Here is a 23,846-nt window from a genome sequence, read left to right as displayed (position 1 = left end):
TGGCTCTGTGCTGCAGCATGGTGAGCAGCCAGCACGGTGCTGCACCGAGTCGTGCCAGTGATTCAATGTGCTTCATTCCTGCCTCTGAGTCAGGGCTGAATTAATGTCCCACCACACTGTTAAGGTATTGAAGTGCTGTGCTGATGGGGGCAACTCTTTAGCTTTTGGCCAGAAAAAAGACAGTGCTGAAGCCCTTCCTACCTGCTATTGTTAAATATCTCATATTTCCCTCCCCCTGAGTTTCTTATTCATTCAAACAATTTCACTAGGGTTGCAAAATAAAACACTTTACAGATACCAAATTCACAATTTATGGTTGCCCTTCCACTCATACTTAGCAATACTGTGTAGCTGATTTTTGATTGAGGCAGAGAGCCTGGGGAAAATAAAAATATGTGTAAACGCACATGTTGTAGTTCCTAGGTATCAGGCAGCTGAACGTGATATTTTTTTCACTTTTGAGGGCTGGAATTTACAACTTAAACAATTTTCAATAATTATAGAATTTGATATATAGTTTTGTATTCTTAATTTAAAAAGTCCAAGTAATTTCTGTAGTATTTCCCAGAGCCCAGTGAGGTGAACACTACTGGTCTAAAGTATTATAGTACAAAAACCAGGGGCCATGTAAGCCACATGTTTGTGAGAACATTACTGGAGGAAAATTGCAGCTGAATGGTGAGATTATGTTTTTTTTTTTTTGTGCTGTCTTTCTTCTCTAAATATTTCCTTGCTTTCCTTTGAAAGCAGGGTCTTCTGTCTGGTGTCAGTCAGAGGGAACAGGGATTTTCTTCCCCTTTTAGAAGTTTCTGCTCCCTGTGTAGCAGTTACAGAGTGACAAAATGATTGCTCTTAAGACCTAAATTATCATGGAGTGCTAAAATATTGCTATCTTAAATCTCTCCTGTATATTTTAATTCCAGGATATGGAAAAGTTTGGGAAAGATGCTAACAAGGAGTTGAAAATCACCAGTAAAGTTATTTATGAGAAGATATAGCAACAGTAGTTCCCTTCAGTATATAGGCAGGAGATCATGGATTGCAGAGGATAAAAACAGAATTGAAGTATATTTTATGTTAGGATCTCACTTCATCTTCAAAAAAAGATAACTGCTCAGGTTTGTGCCCCTGGCTCAGGAACATTTTTGTCACATATTTGTTATTTTGCATTTTTATCCATCATCATTTAACGTGAAACTTTTTGACAGCTCTACACACACGGTGGTGAGCAGTTACTGAAGTTCTGGAGAAAACAGTGACCACAGTCAAAGCCATTTGAACAAGACTGTTCCTCTAAGAGAGAGGATTCTGTACCTTTTAAACCTCCCACGTGACTTCTCACTCAGAGCTGACATAATTTATTCTCTTGATTATAGGTTTAGAAAAAAAATTGTTTTAGAGTAGAAAACTCAGCCTGATCACAGACACTCAACAAGAGGAGCATGAAGTAAACTTTCAAGACTGGAAATTCTTGAAGGAGACCCACAGCCTGTCTTTCTCTCCAGAGACTGGTTTTCCTGCTGCACACAGATGCAGCCAGTCTGGCTGTTCCCAGCCTCTTCCAAAGGAGTAGGAATAACTCAGGGTCTTGCCTCTTCTGTCCCAATTTGCCATTTAGAGAGACTCCTGGTGGGGATTTCAAGGTCTGTGTGCAAATTAAGGGATACTTGAACACACATATTTACATATTTACCAACTCCTGCTTGAGGGAATATAGTGGAGATAAGCCCTGAAGGATGTGATTTCTGTACACACCATCTCCCTGTTTCTGGCTGCAGCTGGGAAAATGGAGCTCTGACAGTGCTATAGGGAATTCTTGGCTTCTCACATGGTGTGGGACAGATTGAAAAAAACTACATAGTTATCTGGGTGCCCCTCTCTTCTTCAGTAGCCAGCTTCTGATTTTCTTTGAAGTTGCAGGTGCAAAGGAGCGGGGGCAGAGCTACCCAGTGAGAAATGTTTTGGACAGAGAATTGTGGAATTGAGGCATGAAAGAGCTGATGGACCAGGTAAGGCATCTAAACTTAAAATTCCTCTTTCATTCAGTGTCTACTAGTCTGAAATCCTGTGGGATTCTATAGGGCAAAGAGCATCATTGCTTGAGGCCTGGCAGTGCAGGGGAATTGAGGGAAGACAACTTGGAAAAGTGTATTAAAATAAGCATTCATTCATAGCAGAACTTATTTCTTGCTTTTCTTTTAATTTATCTGCATCTCAGTGTTTAGAAAGAAGTCATGTGAGCTTCTGAGCTGCAGGGACAGAGACAGTGGAGAACGTGTGCATCAGTGCAGAGTGCTGCTGGAGCCCTGGCAGAGCGAGAGGGAGGCAGAGGGAGCCTGAGAGAGAAAAGGCGAAGTGGTGGGAGCTGGAACAGCAGCAACTGCTGCTGCTACACGGTGCAGCTGGTGCCCGGGAACCGGCTCTGCTGCCAGCACGCCTCTCCGAGGGCGCAGGTGCCTCACATTCAAAAGTCCTAGGTGGTCAGTGGCATCTCCAGGAGCCAAGCACAGCTGCTTTATTCTTTTCTTTTCCTGCAAAGAGCACATGTTTGAGGACTCCGCTTCTTTTCCTGGACTGAAAGAGGTATTTTTTGTCACTAATGTGTCTTTTCTATAAAAGCAGGTATGGGATCAGGAAAGAATAACTCAGAGCAGGATGTTAAGGCCGGTGTGCAGAGAGGTGGTGGGTTTCTCTGTCTCCTTCCCCTTTATAGCAGAGCTTAGGCAACGAGGAGCCCCTGTTAGGATACAGTTTGACTTAAAATATGAAAGATGGGAAAGACAGGGTTAAAGTGTGGGGGTGGATCTGAGCTGTTCCCATCTGGCTTGCTTCACTGTGCAACCTTTGAAAGTGGAGGAAAACTTCCCTTGTGCACTTGGAGAAGCAGCATTATAAAGCAAGATGTAAAACTTGCAAGAATTTAGTATGAATGTGATTTGCTTAAATCTCTGCTTGGCAAATTACATTTCCCATCATAGCAGAGCTCCCCTTAACACCTACAAGTTTTAGAGGTCTTAATGTTCTGTGGCTGTGAAAATACTTCTGTTTCTTTCTCTCTCTTCCCTCTTTCCAGCATACTTGCCTCCTGCTGTGTGCACTCTCCTCCTGGTCTCCCTCCTGCTGGTGGAGACTGTACCCCTATGGATGCTCCCATACAGATTTTCCGTGAGGAGCCAGACTCCACCTGCTCCCCAGGGCCCTGCCGACCCCCCAGCACCAGCAGCAGCTGGCTCCCGGGCTGGGCAGACTATGACAGCAATGCCACTGGGGCCTTTGGGGATGGCCAGCACAACCACACCAGCATCTCCCCCGCCATTCCCATCATCATCACTGCTGTCTACTCTGTAGTCTTCGTTGTCGGCTTGGTGGGAAACTCCCTGGTCATGTTTGTCATCATAAGGTAAGAGGTTTTGGGTACTGGTTGGAAGAGGTGCAAAAGACTGTCTCTAAGTTTGGCAGGGTAGGGGAGTGGGTGGTTTTTGGAAGCTCTGCTGTGAGGAACTGGAAAAAAATCACCTGAAATGACCCAAATTGCTGTCTTGTTTGTCACAGTGGTTTTCCTGGAGTTGTGTTAGAGACAGAAGGGACAAGCTGGTTAAATGTGATAAATCCTGCAGCCTGAGGGAAAGCGCTTTGTGCCTGCAGCTGCGTTCACTGGCTGCCCTCTAGGGATGAGATGCTGCTGGCGTCCGAGGGAAAAAGGCTTGCGTGAAAGAAGCAAACTTCTACAAGGCAGCTTTTATTTCCACTGAGGAGACCCGGAGGGACAGCTTATGTATCCAGTCATGTGGACACTGATACATTGCTGTCTTGGCACCTAATGTTTGGTTTAACAAGGAGAGAAGGCCAGGAAATGATAAAGATAGGAGGAATGGCTTAATGTAAAGCAAGGGATGTTTTTCTCTGTTTAGCAGTTTTTAACTCCAGTTGTTGGTGTTGGATTGAAGAAAGCAAAGAAGGTGCTGAAATACCTTTTAAATTGTTTTTCGGGAAAGAGGAGAAAGCTCTGTGTCTGTGTTAGTGAATGTTTTAACTAAGCCACTTAGAGAAATGCCCTGATACTTATGCTTGCACTTACACTTTTGCATTGGTGTATATTTTAGCTTGCACTGTGCTTCCTCTGTCTTTTTGTCTTTTTCATTTGCAATCTATAGGCTTGCTTGGACAGTGCAGTTCAGCAGGGTGATAATGAGCAGTCCAGGGCACTGAAATCATGCAACTCCAATTTGGACTCTTTCTCCACAGCCCGTTTGAATTATGATATTTCTGGAAAAAAAATCCCAGGACTGTGGATTATTCATTGTTCCAATGAAATCAGCTTGTACATGACAAAAAATGGAGGTATTGGAAGGGATTCTCTTTAGTAAAGCATGCATGATAAGGGTCAAGCAATTGCAGGATGCTGAAGTAACTGTCAGCCCTGATGTAAGGGGAAATTACGAGAACTGAAGTTGTTGATGAGGTACTTCAAAAAGATGAGTTATAATCAGGTGAATACTCTTGAATAATGAAAATAAAATTCCATTTAATAGTCAGTGCAATAAAGAAAGGTGCCTCTGGTCAGTTCAGAACAAGTGGTTGGCTCCAGTTTTGTGATGGAGTGATTTTTATACCCTTGCCTGCCTTTTTGACCTTCATTCAGGGTAGAGATTTAATTTCTTTTTGTATTTCTCCTTCAAGAAAAGAGACTCCATACTTGACAGTCACGCAGCTGCAAAGGCAGAGGTTTTCTAAGCCATCAGTCAGTAACAAAGACAGCTGATAAACTGGCCTGGGCAGTGGAAATAAATCCAAACTTAACCCTAAAAGTTAGCATGTATGGATTACACTGGTGCATATGTATTTGCTTTTCTCTCTCTTGCTACCCGCCTAAGACTATTTTTGTGAGGCTCTAGATAGCTATGGCTCACTTTCCTACTAGTTCCTACAGGTTTCTACTAGTTCCTACAGGTTCCTACTAGTTCCTTTTTTGAGGAAAGCCAAGGGAAGTTTGTGGGAGAAGATGGTAAGGGAGAGGCAGATCCTGTCCCCCAGCCACCCCACAATACCTCTCCTCCAGCTGCCACAACTCTAAAAGGGGCTGGGAACATACTGTGGCTCTTCTTTACCTTCCAGCTGAGTACAGGCTTTGTCTGAGGCCCTTTGCTGCCATTTCTCAGCTCTGAATTCCAGATCTGCCCTCCTCCCCCTAACCCCCTCTGGGCAGGCAGGCAAGGCAGGCACGACTCCTTCTCCCTTTGCTCACTTAAACATTGTCTAATGTTGTTAGAACAGTTCAGTTGGAATTATTACAATAATCATCTACCCCAACTGCCTGACACCCCAGGCCTGACATGGGCTCACCTTTTGGGTGACAAAAAAGAAGACCCCTTGTGTTCTGAGACTTTCAGTCAAAATGTTGAAGTGTCAGTGCTGTGGTAGGTTTAGGAGACTCCAGAGTCTTGCGATGTCTCAGAAACAGGCTCAAATTCAGCCTTAGCCTGTGGTATAGGCAGACCTTGGCCAATTCCTTGCTTTGATACCACTACGGGACTGGTTTTGCTACTTCTGCTCTAAGGGCTGCTAAAGAAGCTCATGGAGACCAGTGAGTCAGCACCTCAGCAACTTATGTGTAGAGTTCTGGGTGAATGAAATCTCTTACAGGTCTGGTGAGGTGTTTTTCTGCTGAGAGGGAAAACTCAGAGTTTCCTCAGAGGGAAAAATAACAGGAGAATGTCACTTCAACCACTTGTACAAACTCCTGACAGAAAAGTAGCAGAGTCTGGTACAGCCCCTGTGAGGAGAGATTTGCGTTGAAGTCTGATTGGGAATGGTCCTTTAGTACAGTGTTGACAGCACGGCCTCTTAAACCATTTATAAGACCTGGATTCTTCTCTTGGTTTTACTATCAGGCTTCAACACTGTCTTGGGGTGACTTTGTGATGTGTAACCCCTCTCGCTGCCCCACGCCCAGAAATTAACTTTGTGCCTTTCTGTGCCTTTAAACTGAGCCTGAGAGGGGGAAGAAAACCTGAGCAAAACTTCTTCCAAGCAGTTTGCAGCTTGTCCAAGGTCACACAGAGACAGAGATTTTTTTCAGCTGCAGCACCAGAGTGAGAGTGGGGAAGGCACCCGGCTTGCTTTTGGCCAGTTTTTTCAGCTCCTTTTTTTTCTCCGGAGAGAGACGGAGAGTTGAACTTTTGTTTTTCCTGGGACTTTGTTTGTTCTTTTTTTTTTCCTCTGCTGGACGGTTTCAACATCAGAATACATCGGGAGGAATTTCCACCGCCCTAGAGATGGGCCCACCACCCCGTCCCAGCTCCAAGGAGGGAGAGGGAGATCTCCAGAAGGACTCTGATATTTTCCCAGGTTTCTCTCAGCAGAGCAAGGGGTTTTATTATTTAGCATTATTATCCTTTTCCTGTGTGTTTGTTAAATAAATAGTTTTTATCTCTTTCACTTTCCTTTGAGGAAAATTTATTTTTCCCCGAACCTGGTGGGGGAGGGGTGGTTTGTAACCTGCCTTCTCTCAGAGGATATATTTCTAAATTTGGCCAAACTGGAACAAATTTTAGTGGCGCCCAATGTGTGGCTCGAAGGAAAGTGAAAAGCCTGTGCTGATTACATTTTGGTTTGAATTTACTTATTCTGTGTTGGGATAAAATAGTCACCATGTTGGTTGAATTCATAACATTTCTCTGGCTTGAGAACAAACACTTTTTCCTGTCCTGACAAGGTCGCTTCATGGTTTCCTCATATGTAAAATGGAGATGCTGGCATTTGCTGTCTTTAAACACACAGCAACAATTAGATTTAAAAACCAAAGTTTAATCACTAAAACTTGTAACAGAGCAAGACCAGGTCTACTGTAAGCACCCATGGCTCCTCAGACACACACAGAGTGCTCATTTTTAATGTGCAGAAAAAGCTCTTTGTTAAATGTACAGTGGATTGGCACTCTGTTCCTGCCCATGGTGGTCAGCTCTCCCAGTGTGGGTGGTTTGCAGGAACTGTCCCCGTGTTTGGATCAGCTGTGCAGCACATGCACCATCCCAAGGGGCTCTGCTGTCAGCCAGCAGACAGCTGGGTGGATGGACAGTCCATGCTGAGCCATGGCACACGGGATGTAATGCTCTCCTGTGGCTGCTGCTTTTTCCTGGTGAGAGAGTAAGAGAGAAAGAGGGCATCACATTGCCTCTTGCACTGGTGGGAAATACAAGCACTGTGTGGGAAGCACAGTCCTCCCCTATGGAGGAGGAGGAGGAGGGGAGCCATGAAATGGGTTTGCAGATACCAGGTAAAGTTATCTGACCTCACCTGAGCAAAGTCCTAGAGCTGTGTGGCTCTTTGCTTGACCAGAATTTACCTCAACCCCAAACCTTTTCTTCTGAGATTAGCTTTTCCTCTGAGGTCCTAGGAGATATTCCTGGAGGTAAAATAGCTGGCTGAAGGGGATAAAAAAACCTATTTGTCCTTGGAAGCAAGAAGGCTTTTTTCTCCATTCCCCTTCCCTCATGATTTTTTTCTTTAAAATTTAGTGCTGGCTTTAAACAAAATGGTAGTTTCTTATGACAGCTGCAGGGAAGAAAAATCTCCTGACTAAAGTTACAGCTTTAACTATAGATTTTCACTTAGCAAAACCAGAAACATACTCTGGTAAAACTCTGGAAGATGTTTTCTCTTACCCTCTCTAGATGCACTTTTGCTATGTATTTATCTTACCCTCATTGTTCCTGAAGTAATTTCCTGAGATCAGCTCATATCAACAGGATCCTAAAGAGCCAATCCTGTATTTCTTTTTAAATAGTCTTTCAAGCTTCCAGTGAACTGAATAATTTTCTACATTCAAGAATTTTAAAGAAGAGGTTGTGTCACAGATATGTAAATTGATTCCTAAGGGAAAAGAGAAACCTTATAATCCTCTGCTTAGTCTAATGTTGAAGAAAAAGTTTAATCAGGAATACATTTTTGTTCTTATATTCATTGAACTGAACAGTGTCTCACATAACAGGAAGAGTGTATTAAGAAATGTCATATAAAATTGACTCCTTCCCAGATTGTTTTTAATATTTCTTCATCATTCATTCCAAATAAGAATGAAAATGCATTTTTTAAAAAGTACAAGAATGAAATAATTCAATACATAGGTTTAAATTAATAATAGATTTTGATACCATCAAAAGATTACTTGTTAAATTGCTTTAAATTATTGTTCTAATTTTATTAAATTATATTTGGAAAGAATATTGTTCTGAAATGAAAATTTAAGCTTCAGAAGAGTTGACCTAACTGGATTACCTGTTCCCTATTGCTGGCAGTTTGTATGATTTCATTCTTTTATGAAATCAAGCGTTTGGCTGCTAAAGGCAAAGGCTGAACTGTACTATACTTTGTGAAGTTTATGACTTTTAACCTTTCTTGTACTAATCAAAAATCTGACACCTTACTACTACCAGTAGAGAGGCATCAAATGGATTGATAGCAATTCATCACAGATTTCAAACACCATTTAGCCTTACCTCACTGAATGGAGATAATTTTGATAAGTTCTGCAGCGTTAGTTCAAACGTGACATAATTTCCATCCCAACTTTGAAGACTGATCATTACCAAAAGCTTTTACAGATGGCACAAAGAGGAAGGCAACAGGAAACATGAAAGAGGAGAGGCTTATAAAAGAGTATTGATAGTTTGACAAGCACAGACCATTTAAACAAAATCTTACTATTTCCAATCTTTTAAAACCCAGCTAGACAGTGACTAAGTGAGGCCTGACAAGAGCCTGACTTATGGTCATGCTGTGATAAGAAGAGATGATACTGAAAGGCAGGGAGAGCAGAGGAAAGGCTTGAAAGGAATATTTACTACAGACAGTATTAAAGAGAGGCTTATAGTGAGTAATGTGTTTGGCTTCTGGAAAGTAATTTGGTATCCGTCCAGACATTTCCGCTGGGCTAACAGCCAGGTAATCATTTAGTTCAGAGAAAGGCATAACTGGAATCAGTGTCTGGAAGCAAGATGAATTACAGAGAACCTTTTTGAACTGGAACAAAGTGAAAACTTAGAAGAACTTTCCAGTTTGGCTGCTGGCAGAAAGATTCAGATAACTTGCCTGTTGTCAGACGGGAGAGTGGTGGGTAGCTCATGATCCTGGATGAAGCATAGGGAGGATGCACAGTGGTGTTGGGGAAGGCAGACTGGCTAAGCCCTTCTGGTGAAGATGATGAAATGAGGGAAGAGTGGAAACACTTCATTTAGTTTTTTTCTGAGAGAGAATTTTTGATTTGCTGAAAGGGTGTTGTGAAAGGAAATCCTTAACCGGGCAATTTGGATTGCCTGGGACACATTAAGGACAAGGGAAGATAATCTCCCTCTCTTGCCCACTCTCACTGTCTGTTCAAACTGTAATTAATTGGTTCCTTTCAGTTAAATTCTCTGAAACAGATGGGTTCCCAAGAAGAGTTTTGATTCCATTTACATGTTTCTTTCTGAAGGAAAAGCATCCAGCTACACTTTACTTCCAGAAACTATACTTCAGGTCTCCATTTTGGCCCTCCCATCTCTAAATATGAGATAATTCTTGTGAAGTGTGGAATCTGTGCTCTTCTCCTCAAGGAAGACTTTGTTCTTTGCTTATTGTTATTTCCTTTTGTGAATTTAGAGAGATATGAGTAAAAGGGAGTAGGAATACAATTTTGTCTACAGACAGGCATGAGTGCACAAACTGAATTAGCTGGGGGGAGAGGGTGTGCACAGATGCAACGAGGATATTGGAAGAGGGATGTCTGACCATGCTGGCATTCCACAAAATGTAAAAAAGATATAAATAAAGAATATGTAAAGGTGCACAGCACTTTTTAAAAAAAGTACACAAAAATGAAAATTATTTAAGATATTGGTTGAAATTAATACTAGATTTTGATAACATCAAAAGATTACTTGTTAATTTGCTTTAAATTGACATGATTCTATTGGGAAGTTGACATGCCAGGCTGTGAATTATCTTTGAAATATTTATTTCACCCAAAGCTAGAGGGTTTAACTCTCATTAGATTCACCTTCTAATCCCCATGGAAGTGAAAATTAATTTTAGGCAGTTTGCTGTTTTCAGTTTTGAGGCATCATTTTCAATGAAATCTCTGTGTTCCCTACATGTGTATGAGTACGAGAAGACAATTCTATTCAGTGTACAAGTCTGCAAATACGTGGTAAGAAAGTGAGCAGAACCTTCCTGTGTTCTCCACTTCTTGTATCAATCCACCTTTGTAACATGCAGCTGCTCATCTCTGCTCCAAAAGTCATCAATGCATGAAGAGTGAATGTCTAGAGTTCCCAAACTTAGCTGTGCTGCACGTGGAACACAGAGGATTTTATACTCGCTAAATGCACTTCCCACTGCACTGCTGGTAGTCCAGCCACTGTGGCTACTTTTGGGCAACTGGCAAAAGCCTCCTTGAGTAGTGACAGATGGAAAGCTGCATGGTAGGATCAGTTCAGATAATCTATTCAATGTTCATTTAGTGTCCACACCCAGAAAAGTTTTTTACCATGCTGCTGGATGATGGACTGCATCAGGACTCACTGTTAGACACACCTTTTAGAATGACTGGTTTGTTAAAGAGCAGAGGAGAAGAATATTTTCACTTATGGAAGCTACAAGCTGTGCTCTTCTGTTGACTGTGACTTAAAGTTTTCTGCATTTCACTTGAATCATCTCCTATGGGAATGTGTGTGTTCAGGAGGTCTGTGCTCTGGGCTTCCCTGAAGCAGGTGAGGAAAACAGATAAATGGATAGAGTCCAGAGAAAGCCTGCCAGCTGCCTCCTAAGAAGGACTGATGACTTTTCCTGAGCTGGCTCACTACTGATATGTGCATGCGTTGTCTTACCACATAATCCTATACCTGCTATAGAGCCAAGTCCCTTGTCTCCCATTCAACTTTATTACAGGAGTGTTGACCAGAGATTTGGGTCTCTGCACATCTGAGTGTGTAGTTGTCCTATTAAACACTCTCAGCTGTGTCAGTTGTTATTCATCCCTGTGGCAAAAATGGAGACCAGGTACCTTGTTTTGGGAACCAGAGTGATACCCATCCCCCCAGACCCCTGAGTGAGTGGTTTCTGAGTTCTTTCCTTTTTTCTGTCCTGCAGAAATGTCTAGAAGAAGCAAACATTCAATAACAGTTGTCTGCTTCCAACAAGGAAAGTAGGACCCTGAGAAACCTTTTCCTGGAGGAGCTATTATCTCTGTTTCCTTGAGCAATGAGATTTTTTCTCTTTGCCAGGCAGTGTGTGTCCTATTCAATTCCCTCTCCCATAAACCCATGGGAAGCACTTTGCCAAGGGAGCCCACGTCCTTTATTAAAAACAAACAAACAAACAAACAAACACATTTCCAAGAGAAAAGAACAACAGGAAAGGTGGATGTTACCAGAGACAGAGATTCAATACTCACTAGAGCAATGTCCTCATGGCAAGTAAGAAGGATTAGGATGGTCTAACACACTGGGAACTCCCCACAGAATGACTTGTCACTGGGAAACATCTGAAGCAGCATGAAGTTTATCAAGAGATAGAATAAGTTGCTTGACAAGTTCAGTATTTATTTCTACTTACCAGCAGTGAGCAAAAAAAAATCAGGTACGTAGTCTGAGCTAATTGTCCAGGCTCTTTAACAATATTATTAGACATAATGGTTTTAGATAAAGTACCAATTTAGTGAAATTCCGCATTCTCACTGATTCATTTTAAGCCACAGTGGATCACAGCACCTTGACCTCTGAGCTCTGCTGCTAAAGTCACAGAAGCAAAAATTTCACAGAATTTTTTTTAACATTTTATAGTTTCTTCAAAGAGAGGCTCTTGAGTTCACATAAAAATATTAAAAACCTTTATCATAGAAGGAGAAAAATTAGTTCATTTTCGTTAAGTAGCGTGAATTTTTCTTTCACGTTGACCAGGATATATGTAGACTTGAACTAATTCAGAGCCTGATTCTTTAGGCCAGGAAAAAAAAGCTTCCACATCCAATCTAAATCCGCAGCATCTTGTTCAGGCTCAGTTTATGGCTAGTGCAGAGAAGTAATGGTGGTGGAAAATTGTAAGGATTTTAATTATACCTTTTGACATTCACATAGATCATGCTCCCTGATGGGAGAATAAAAGACAAAATCATGCTTTTCTTTTTTGAGCTGCTTTAAAATAGGTATTTTTGGATGCTTATAAGTAAAAAGATTCCAATTTAGGATATAATTTTGTAGACAACAATTTTTTGTCGGGTCCAAAAGGGTTTGATGTTTAAGACAGGCAACCTTTAAATATGTGCAGTAACTGTTTTCCTGTATTTAAAGCAATAGAGAGGTCCTCTCTATTGCTAAAATGTGGCAGTTCAAAATGTGATAACGTCATATAACCCAATACAAAAATGAAAATTGCAGCACATTAATTTTTGTATTCTTTAAATGACCTTTGACTTCATTTCATATTGGCATAAGACTTTTTTATTGGATTATGAATATCCAAGAGAGAGCTGAACCATCCCTTTGACATGGTATGGGCTTGCAATAGATCCTCCTGGACCGTTTTTTGGTTTTTTCTTCCTGTTCTGATGCAGTATTATACTGAGTGTACTCGAAATATAGCCTTGAGATTTAGAGCTTTCCTGACTAAGCTTTTCAGCTGCTTGATCTCGATATACTTCATTCAGAGGAACCTAGTGGAACAGAGCCTGCATCCTGCTGATAGGTGTTTTTGTAATTTGCTTTAGATGTGCTTTAGCTTTCATTTTCATTCACTTACCCAGGTATCTGTGAAAAATCTGTGTTTGTTATTCCTCATTGCATTTTATGCTTTTGTACTTTCCCTCTGCAACTGGAGGTTGGTGTAGTATATTTGTTAGTTTTGCTCCCTTCCCCATCCCTCATTTCACACTGCAGGGAACATTTCATCACTTCATCCTACTACAGCTACATGAAAAACTTTGACCAGAGCCTCTTTCTCATCTTTTATCAGCTTTTCTAATGTTACAGTGTACTTTAGTATCACACTCCTTTCCTCAGCTTGAGATAATAACTTTAAGGGGCTCAACTAGCAGATTTTTTCCCTGAAAGCACACCAGATCCTTAGTAGCACGCTTCCCTCATCTGTTCCCACAATTTCATTGGTAGCGTAGGCTGGAGGTGTGATTTCTTCTTATTTACTGTCTTAAAAGCTTGTGCAAATTATTTTCTACTCCAGAGGGAAAAGAACAGTAATGATGAGTCGACTGAGAAACAGGGGAAAATTTCTAGGGGTCAGTCTAAAGTCAGTCTCAAAGAACTTTCAGTTTTTGGAAGGTGAATGATGCCTAATAGTTTTGAGAATTTTACTTTTGACACATAAGTAGACGTAATTTAAAACTTGCTCCTTGCAAACTTTCATCATATACCCATCCAAGAAAAAAAACCCGTCCAAATGAAAGAGTTATGTTTCATCTTGACCATTTTTCTGCAGCTTTGATATATCTTCCAGTTTTTAGTCTGCAGAGGCTTGAGGCCTGCTTATAGCTTTACAAGCAGTCTTGAGATCCACCAGCTTAAGAGATCAGAGGTTTTTCTGCCACTTGAAATTAGATTCTAGCACCTGGTTTAAAAGAGGGACTTTCTATTCCTATGTAGTATTAGAAAAGTTGCCATTCTCTTAAGAAGTCCCAGTATTTAACAAATGATTTTCTACACATGGGATTTCCCATGAGCAGTTTATACAGCCATGGTTTATAAATATTATAATAGTCTTTGAAACTTGTACCTCAGACACTGAGAAAATGTTTGTCATTAATTACCACTGTGCCATCTATGCTGTAATGATGGTCAGGTTTATCCTATCTGTCCTGCTAAAGTACTTAAAGCAGATAACAATATTTTAACTTAAACAAATTCAGATATTTGATCAAGAATTTGCAAAGGAAGACAAGTTTCCCTTACACAATCACTGTTTTGATTGATTGTTCAAGTGAATGGAGAGTACAGTGGGAAAAACCCAGACCACAACAAAATGTTTCCTTCTATGCTGTGGTGCAATAGAACGAGTTGTAGGAAAGCAGGCAAATCCCTCATCTTGTGGACTTTATCAAGGTCTGCTTGAAAGCATCTGACAGCAACAGCAGTCACTCCATTCCTTTATCTGGTCTTTTAATTAAGCCTGCAAGCACATATCTTCAGAGGCATGTAGGCATTTAATAATTTTTAGGTATTTAATTAAAAACATTCAGAGGAGTTTGGATGATTGAGCCCAGATTCTCAAAAGCATTTCTCAATTTTATAAACTTGTAAATGAAGTTTATAAACTTCTAAATGACTTAATCTATACTGCCTAATAACTTTAAGGACCAATACCTCATTTATACAGAAGCCAATGTTTCCAGCCAAAAGTAATCAAACTCCTTATGTTACCAGAGTGAGATCAATGAGTTTTAAGGTTGCATCAGTCAAATGTGCTTCGATTTAGCATTTCTCAGGTTGCCAGTGCACCCTTCATCCCTGAGTGAGGTACGCATGATCCCTCTGCAGTGCCTGGGAGAATTGATTGCTAAATGAAATATTTGTTGGAGCGGTATTTATTTGTCTCCCACCTTCTTGTTCAAAGTCTGTCAGAAGGGGTCAGGTGCCTATCCTGGTGCAGAATGAGTGGTGCAGGGAGGTATGTGGGGTCTGTGAACCGTGGTGGATTTGGGCAAGGCCAGCTAGTCATGGGACTGCCACGCTGGTGAGCTGTGGGATGGACTAGATGCACACCAGGTAAGGTTATCAAAGCAAGGATTGCTATGTGCAAATCTATCCCTGAAATGAAGCAAGTCTTTCACAAAGGGGACAAATGGCATGCTGTGGGCTTTTCTTTTCCCTGTTAAACTTTCATTCCCATATACAGCTTTGACTTGGTTACATTGGAAGTTGTCTAAATGCTGATGCTGGAATGACTCTATACTTCTTTCTACCTATGAATGCTAAGACACCCTTCCTGTTGGATCAGTAGTAATGGTAAAACTAATTTTCTTTTATGTTCATGTGTTGCATAGTCCAAAAAATTCAAATTTGTTCAATTTATATACAGAACATAAACCGTGCATACACAGAGAACATGCTTTATATTGCAGCTTCAAAAATCTGGGTTTTGAAGATGCCTAAAAAGCTAGCTCTATTTTACAGCACTTCTTTCCTGTTCTTCCACTGGAAGGCTAGGGAGGAGGAAAAGAGAAAGAGATACTGGGAAAATATGGTATATACAGTTGTAATGGCACACACATAAAAGAATTGAATTAAGGTTGCAAGGAATGGGAAATGTGAGATATAAAGACTTTCAGATATTTGCTTCTTCAAGGCTAATCAAATCTTAGATATTTTTCCCCTGTTTTCTGATTTTCTTAAAGGAAAAAAGGGCAAACTAATTCTTCTATATTTTGAAAGCAACTTTTTTCTATCCAAACCCTTGGTGAAATTTTTAAAGATCTACAGAAATAATGATTCAGAAGAATGATTACTTGTGTCACCTCTGCATGTCAAAGGCCGTTACATTTCATTTGAATGCTCCTGTGTCGAATCTCATAATTTGTATTTGACTGAAGCAGACCCTTTGCAGAGCAGCAAACCTTGATTTGAAGGAATGAATGGATGGAAAAATTACCACTTTCTTTTTCCCAGTAATCATCACCTTAGCTGTTAGGAAAAAGCTGTCGTTGTTTCTAAGCTGAGTTTGTCTCCCTTAAGAGTTTTACGTATTTGTTCTTGTTATGCTTTTCTTTGTAGTCTGAAAGAGCTCTTCAGTACCTGCTATTTTCTCCCTGTGAGGGTCTTCAGACACTGTAATCAAGTCATCTCTTGGTGTTCTTTTTCATAAACTAAACATGCTGAGCTCTTTAAGTTATTCAAAGAAAGAATTTTCTCCAGTCCCTTCATTTATTTTTTGGTGCTTTTTATGCAACCATTCCAACTTTCCATAGTCTTTTTTTTGCAATATGAACAAAACAAAAATTCCAAATATCATCAGTGGTGTCCATAGAAGCAAAATTGTCCTTCTACTGTTCTATTTCATTTAATGGAAATTAGTCCATTTTAGCAGAGATTTTTGAGTGTTCAGTGAACTTTTGTTCAGTCTTACAGATGAGATACACTTGGAGATAATATTTTTTCTTCTTCTTTTTTTAGCCAGGAGGGATTTTTTTGTCTGTTAGTATGTCTTATATTTGCTTTTTCTAGCCATAAAGACTTGTATTTGTGTTTGAACAGTGCCTTAAGGGCTATAATGGGATCTATAGGACAGACTGCCCCCCTCTGCTGGAGGGTCTGTTGAGGAGATTGATCCAGTGGGGGGGCAGAAGCCCAGCTCTGACTGATGGGTTGGTACGTGGGTGAGAAGGATGTACTGTCTCTTCCCTTGCAGTTTTTTCCCCTGTGCTTCAAACCACCATTTGGCTTTATTTCCTTGATAAGTCTTAATTAGAGTGTTTTAGAAAAACCAATGATATTTTTAACATTTCATATTGGTCATAAAATGAAATTTCTTCCCACTTTTTATTTAATATCTAATTTACATATTGGGCACAATTTGACAGCGCTGCTCAATTTCTTTTTAAAATCATTTTTATTCTACACATTGAAGTTTTAGAGGCAAATAGACATATTGCCCTATGTGTTCATGGCCTAAACTGGCTGAATCTTATATTTCCACTGTAAATTATTAGGGACATATAGCAAAATGTAGCTACATGTGTTACTGTGTGTGTTACATGTACACATTCTAGTTTGGACACACACTCAAAATATGGGGCTGCAGCAGTTTTGAGAAAGAAAATCTCTTTAAATCCAATGATAAATTAACAACAATGAGCAAACACAAGGATTGAGGGGAAGAATGTCAGAAAGGAGCGTTAGGTATATTCCCATGTTAGCAGGCTCTCCATCATCCTTTGTGCTCATCACAGAGACAGAAGCAGTCCTCCACAGGCTGTCTCCCCAAAACTGTCATTAGGGCCCAACAAAGCAGGGTGTCATCTCCAGAAACAGATCCTATTTTTCATTGTAGGCTGAAGTTCCTACCAGCTGGACAAAACCAGGGCTTGCTTTTGATGAAATTAAAGGATGCAGAAGAAAAATACAATTTTTTCCCCACTGTGATATCCTGCTTAAACAATATTAATCTTTTACATTATCAGTCATAAAAGGGAGGATGGGTAAAAGCTGATGATAAGAAAGAAGAAATTGGCAAGGGAGGAACAAAGAAGGGAAATGACTAAAACTTGTATCAGCTGGCACTGTGGTGAATTCAAGGAAGACAAACTATCATGTAAGAAGCAATCTGGCCCGGCAGACATAGCAATTAGCTTGGAATCTTACTGGAGAATGGGATAACAGTTTCTTCCACAAAGCAAACCCAGAAATCTCACAATCACTGACCGATAGCTATAAGAAAAGGAAATAAGAAACATTTTGATCTCTTCCAAATTTAACAGTGATATTTTCTTGTAGCAGGATTTTAGAAAATAGTATTGAAATCAGCATTTGTTTAATTAGATTAAATGTATTTATATGCCTGGTTTGCCTGTGGTAAATAGCTCTAACTGCTGACATAAGTGCTAAGAGACTGAATAAAGTGTGTTCACTTTTATCCCAAGGGTCTTGCATTTGTGTAGATTTCTATCACAGATGACAAAGGACATAAAAACCCCCAGCTATGGCAAAGCCTGACTGATAAATTGTTACATATCTAAATGGGCTTACTTTTTTTTCTGCAGGTACACAAAGATGAAGACAGCGACCAACATCTACATCTTCAACCTGGCTATGGCAGATGCACTTGTCACCACGACCATGCCTTTCCAAAGCACCGAGTACCTGATGAACTCCTGGCCCTTTGGTGATGTGCTGTGTAAAGTAGTGATTTCTATTGACTACTATAACATGTTTACCAGCATTTTCACACTCACCATGATGAGTGTCGATCGATACATTGCCGTGTGCCACCCTGTGAAGGCTCTGGACTTCCGTACACCTCTCAAAGCAAAGATAATCAATATCTGTATCTGGCTGCTGTCCTCATCTGTTGGTATATCAGCAATAGTTCTTGGAGGTACCAAAGTCAGGGAAGGTGAGTGTGAGCATTCAAAATTCACTCTTTTTATTCCTCAACTGACAATAAAATGTAGTGTCAAATATTGATCAAACCTTATTTATTCCTTCTTCAAAGTATCTCTAAATTCCTGACATTTTGAAATATATTGTGGAACATCACAGTACAACATATAAATCATTTTAGCTCAGATGCCCATGCCAAGTAAAAGAACAAAATGCACTTTGGAGCACTGTCTGTGCTAGAATGAGACCATCAAAAACTTCTAGCAGACAGCAAGGGAAAATAATCAGGAATTTAAACACAATGGATGAATCCAGGATTAGTTCATGGTGAAACTTGAAATGTGGGCTTAAGGCTCTTTTTTGTAGGTGTTGTGAGAGTAGCACTGACTAAGTCCCAGGAGCAGAAACTAGAATTCTTAGGAGTTTATTATCACCAACCATTTCACAGAACTTGAAGGCATGGTGAAGAAAGGAAAAGTCAGTAGCTGAAGAGAGAAAATGAAAATAAATTACATATGGCAGTATCTCAAGATTTGTTTAAAAAAGGATGAGAATGTGTATGGAAACCTGGAAGAGCTGAGAATAAGGATTGTCACAGGAAACTGAAATTCAGGCCATGGCAGGGAAACAGCTACAAGAACACAAAGTCACTGAAAACTCTATGCAGACCATGCATAGGCTTTGCTTGAAATTTTTATTCCATGAAGGACTGTGGATTTAGCCCCTATAGCTAAACTTACTACCCTGCTATGGGGTTAATCTGAGTTTGAGATCTTCCTTGAGAAGGAAGGGGGAGAAGCATTTTCATACACATGTACTTCATACCCGCAGGCAAGTTATGAGTGCAGTGCAAGGGCATCTCAGTGTCTTCAAAAGGCTGGAGACTTCTAATGGTGTCCTTGGGTTGGTGTCATCCCCTTACTGGATGTCTTGATAAAATACAAGGCATTTCGTTGTCAGGAGTCTTGTTTGAGATGTAAACAACCTTTTGAAAAATTATCCATAATTTCCTGCACTATCAACCTTTTCTATTTAGAATACTTTCACTCCTCTCGAGACAAATGTTTACCTAAGGACACAGTTTCATCTGGCAGAGACAATAAATGCTGTATGTTAAGCTGTTTGACATAGATCAATGTGAAAAATCATTTTAGTAATAGCTGCTAATGGATTTGGCTGAAGATATATAGGTTTTGTTCTTGCTGTTGGTCTTCTGTTATGTAGATGACAGAAAAGTCCTCTGGAAACTCTTATTTCAGTGCTTTGGGGGATCACGTGTCCTGGTCTGCAGTGCAGTAACTCTTCTCCCCAGTAAAGTTTTGACAGGCTCTATAAAACAATGTCTAGCTGGGGAAACATTAACTTCAGGCATATTTGGGAAGAATGTCTTGCTACATACGAGATCCTGAAGGCCATGGGATGTTGGCTCAGACAGGTGTTTTGTTGGAGTATGCTCAACTAACAGAACGTTCCTGTCATTCACTGTCAGCAGCACATTTCGATCAGGGGGTTCCTCTGAGGCCAGCAATGATTAAATGCCTTTTCCACGCCGTGTAGCAGGCAGCCTTTTTGTTACTTATGAAACAGAGACTGGTAATACAGAACACAGCTGGGCTAAATGAGGTTGGAAATATTGGCAACTGCTTGTCAGCTGCTGCTGTTCCTCCCTGCTCATCTGATCGAAGGTCTCTCTTGAGCATTTAGTGTCAATTACCTTGTCTGGTGCGTTCATGAATTGCGCTGATAAACGCTGCAGTGGAAAGGTGAGGATGCTCCCTTTGCCTGACAGCTGGACCTCAGGCCTGAAACTTTATGTTATGTGGGTCACAACAGTTGTTGTTTATATGCTTCAGGGCCTCTGCTGGAGTCAGATTTAAGCAACAACCGAACAGAAAATGGAAAGTGATTATATTTAAAGTTCCCTCACCATGCTCAGTTAATCCATTTTGTTATCACAGTTCAGAATTGCTCCCAGGTGTGTCCTTTTGGATACATTTTTACTGCAGAATAAATTTTACATCTGTGTAAATTTTTCTGCTCCAACCTTAACGGAGCTCTTCTTGCTGAAGAATTGTTCAGCTAGAAAAAAAATAAAGGAATAAAATTATCTACTCATATTGCCAGTAAGGATATGAAGGCTATGAAAGTGACACAATCAATATTATATATCTAATATATATGTTTCCTATGCCAAGAGTAAGATTAATCTTTAATGGTAGTTTATCAAACACATTATAAAACAGATTTACACCAAAATACCATATAGAATACAGTGTTTTTCCTTAAATATATTAATGTATTTGAAATATTTGCCTTTCAAAGTGGAAAATGTCGGCATGAAATCCTAAGTTTATGACACTATACAGGGTTCTGCACCTTCTCAGGCAGTAAAAATAAAACATAAATTGAGTTTTATTCTGTTCCACTTCCAAAGTTTCAGAAATTTAATATGGTATTGTGCATTACAATCAGAATTTCTATTGATTGTTTCCTAGTTGTAAACTGGGAAAATGTAAATGGATTCCATAAAGTACAATGCTATGGCATTACATATATCAAGTAAAGTACATGAATATTAATGAATTTAGAATAAGATTTTCCATAGAAAACAAACTGCAATGAGATGTAAGATAATAAATTTGTATTTGATAATTTGAAATGCTAAAATAACATTGCCAACCACAAATTATAGCAAAATATAGTGAGGATGACCTAATAATTTTGATAAATATGTGAAATTATGTCAGTAGATCTGAAGAGGCCATTTCCTCTGGGAGTGGGTTTCAGCGAGTAGTTGGATGTGGTCTGGAGCAGCCATCCATGATCACTCATTTTTATCCAGACCCACACATCTGGAGGCAGTTTTACTAGTTTAGCTAATACAGCTGCATCCTGATTTTATTGCTGCTGCTGCTAAGTCATGATCTACTACAAATAACAGTAATATTTGACACAAAATCTTTGAAGATGATTGTTGGCATTTCTAGAATTAAATTTAATAAAAGCAACTATGCTTGTGAAAGCCTACATCACAAAGGATTTAGATAAGTTCACTGGGTGTCAAGGCCTGTCAAGTCATACTTGTGCTGTCATCTGAGTATCCTGCATCAGCCTTGAAAAATGATTTTCAATTTTCAGCTTTCAGAATAATACATATTATTTAAAGTAAAACCTCAAAGTATTTAGCTTTTTTAGCTTTAAACTTGTTCTATTAAAATGTTTTGGTGTTCAATATTACGCAGTAACAGCTTTCTGGTATCTAACCACAGAAATGTCTGTATGGCCCTGTAATGCTAACTTCTTCCCTAACTGTTTTTCTAAACAAATTCTCTGCAATATCTTTTTGATTTGTGAAACATTTTTATAGCAGGAAAATATGGCCTGATTGTGTTTTTTTCTGACTTGTCCTGATGGAGACAGATATGAAAAAGTGATGTGCAGGAGTATACTGAATCATTCCACTCTTAGATCTGAATTGATTAAAGCAATAATAATTTGTAGAGGAATGAAAAAACTCAGTAGGGAAAATGATAAAAAAATCCAAAGAACACTGCATTACTTTACAGGATAAAATCTAAGCTGCATTTCAGAGTGAAAAATCCCTGTGTAACTCTGACTTATCTTCAGTAGAGTTGAACTGCTGATAGTAGTTGTAAATTCACCTCTTCTCTTGCCTTTTAATTTATCTTATTACTTGTTTTCCCATATGTTTTATATGCTGAAAGGCTCCAATGAGGTCAGCAAATGAAGCCTCAAATATTTCACTCCTTAGCCGCCTCCCCTCAGATGAAATATTTCTGTTAAATACATTCAGGTGACAGCCTGTGGCTCTGAATCCTGGCATGGGTGATGGGAAAGGGAGGGGGGCTCATCTCTGTGGCCCACATCCTGCAGTCTCTGCACAGGCTGCATTTTCAATGGCATGATCTGCAAAAAGAGTAGCTTCATTTTGACTCCATGCACACGTGTCTTTTATTTGCTTCTGTTTAACAGAAAAGAAGCTGTTGAGTTTTTCTGAATGCAAGCATTTATGTGTACTCTAATTGTGCTGTAAAAGGCACATGGGAAAAGATGATTACATTATTATCACATATTGGCAACATTTTCCTACTATCAAAACCTCCTTCAGCTTCTACCATTCATGTTATCAAAAATCTTTCTCCACTCCCAGACAAAAACATACGTAGTTTGATAATAATGGTGAGGTTTCTACTTCACTGAACGTGGTAATCAGTCTGGTTTTAAATCTCAGTGCGATTCAAATGGAAACAACTTTACAAATTTTGGTTTTGTGCTCTGCTTTTTTAGATCCTCCCATGGGGAAGAAATTTCATACAACATTTTGCATTTAAAAAAGCCCAAAACTCAGTAATTTCTAGAGACAACTGAATAAAACCAGTTTCAATGGTAACTGATAGCTTCCTTGGAGTGATTTAATAATAACTCCATTTATTTATATCACAGTACATGCTAATCACTTTTCCTAGATTATGCTATGATAATTGCATTGTTTAGAATATCTAGTAACAAAGCAATTTTCTTCTTGCTTCCTTCATTCCTAGATACTGCTAGCACTGAATGCTCCTTGCAGTTTCCAGACAGAGATTATGTGTGGTGGGACATCTTCATGAAAATCTGTGTCTTTGTCTTTGCATTTGTTATCCCAGTTCTCATTATAATTGTTTGCTATACTCTGATGATTCTGCGCCTGAAAAGCGTACGGCTTCTCTCGGGGTCTCGAGAAAAAGATCGAAACCTGCGTCGCATCACCAGGTTGGTTCTTGTGGTTGTGGCAGTTTTTATTGTCTGCTGGACTCCTATCCACATTTTTGTGCTGGTTGAAGCCTTAGGGGATGTGTCCCACAGTACTGCTGCCATATCCAGCTATTACTTCTGCATTGCTTTGGGTTACACCAACAGCAGCCTCAATCCAATCCTTTATGCATTTTTGGATGAAAACTTCAAGAGGTGCTTCAAGGACTTCTGCTTCCCCTTCAAGATGAGGATGGAGAGGCAGAGCACCAGCAGAGTCACAAACACTGTGCAAGACCCAGCTTATATGAGGGAGGCAGGTGGAGCGAACAAACCTGTATGACTAGTCGTGGAAATGTCATCTTACTGTCCTCAGGAGAGAGAGGAGTCCAATGACCTAGGACTGACGCAGATTACCACTGCAGTTTGAACTCGACTCACCCAGACAGACATTTCTGGAATATTTCAGAAATCCCAGCAGTTTGAACTAAAGCAAGTTTATTATCGATAAATGAGAACCTACTGAAAGTAAGCTCAAATGAAAAGGACCTGGATGATGGTCAGGTTTTGTCACTGTGTTTGTTGTATTTGAGCCAGCACTAAAACACACTTTTGCAGAGCACCACCAGGTGATTCTGGATAAGAATAGTTCTGGCTCTTCTTGTTACAATATGTAACATTGTATTAAGCAACATTTAGTCATAAAACTGAGTTATACCAGAAACTTCTGCTCCAACAGTGATTGCTTCTGAAGTATGGAGTTTGACAACTTGATCCTCTTTTACAGTGAAGAGTGTTAGGTTTCTGTGAACAATGACAGAGCTATAATCAATATTGTCCTCAATTAATATATCTGTAACCGTTGTCTGTGCTGTGAAAATCCAATTTAAGCATGACCTACCTACACACCAAAGTGATTTTATTGTGTCTGTGTATGGTGAAGCCTTTTGGCATTCAAACAGTTTGGAATTTAAGGAGAATTGTTAGCACATGTTTAATGACCTGTGTGTAATG

General features: G+C 39.8%; 1 protein-coding gene across 1 annotated transcript; it reads left to right on the top strand.

The window, feature by feature from the left end:
* The first annotated feature begins 2,422 nt into the window (after window positions 1–2,422).
* On the top strand, window positions 2,423–23,283 carry OPRK1 (opioid receptor kappa 1). Its single transcript, XM_069005967.1, has 4 exons — window positions 2,423–2,583; window positions 3,074–3,400; window positions 17,741–18,093; window positions 22,643–23,283. The coding sequence occupies exons 2-4, from the start codon at window positions 3,141–3,143 to the stop codon at window positions 23,173–23,175; spliced, it is 1,146 nt and encodes a 381-aa protein (XP_068862068.1). The 5' UTR covers window positions 2,423–2,583; window positions 3,074–3,140; the 3' UTR covers window positions 23,176–23,283.
* Window positions 23,284–23,846: the final 563 nt, after the last annotated feature.

This window comes from Aphelocoma coerulescens, chromosome 2, assembly GCF_041296385.1.
Source record: "Aphelocoma coerulescens isolate FSJ_1873_10779 chromosome 2, UR_Acoe_1.0, whole genome shotgun sequence".
In the NCBI taxonomy this organism is placed as follows: domain Eukaryota; kingdom Metazoa; phylum Chordata; class Aves; order Passeriformes; family Corvidae; genus Aphelocoma; species Aphelocoma coerulescens.
This window is presented reverse-complemented; position numbering and strand designations above follow the sequence as displayed.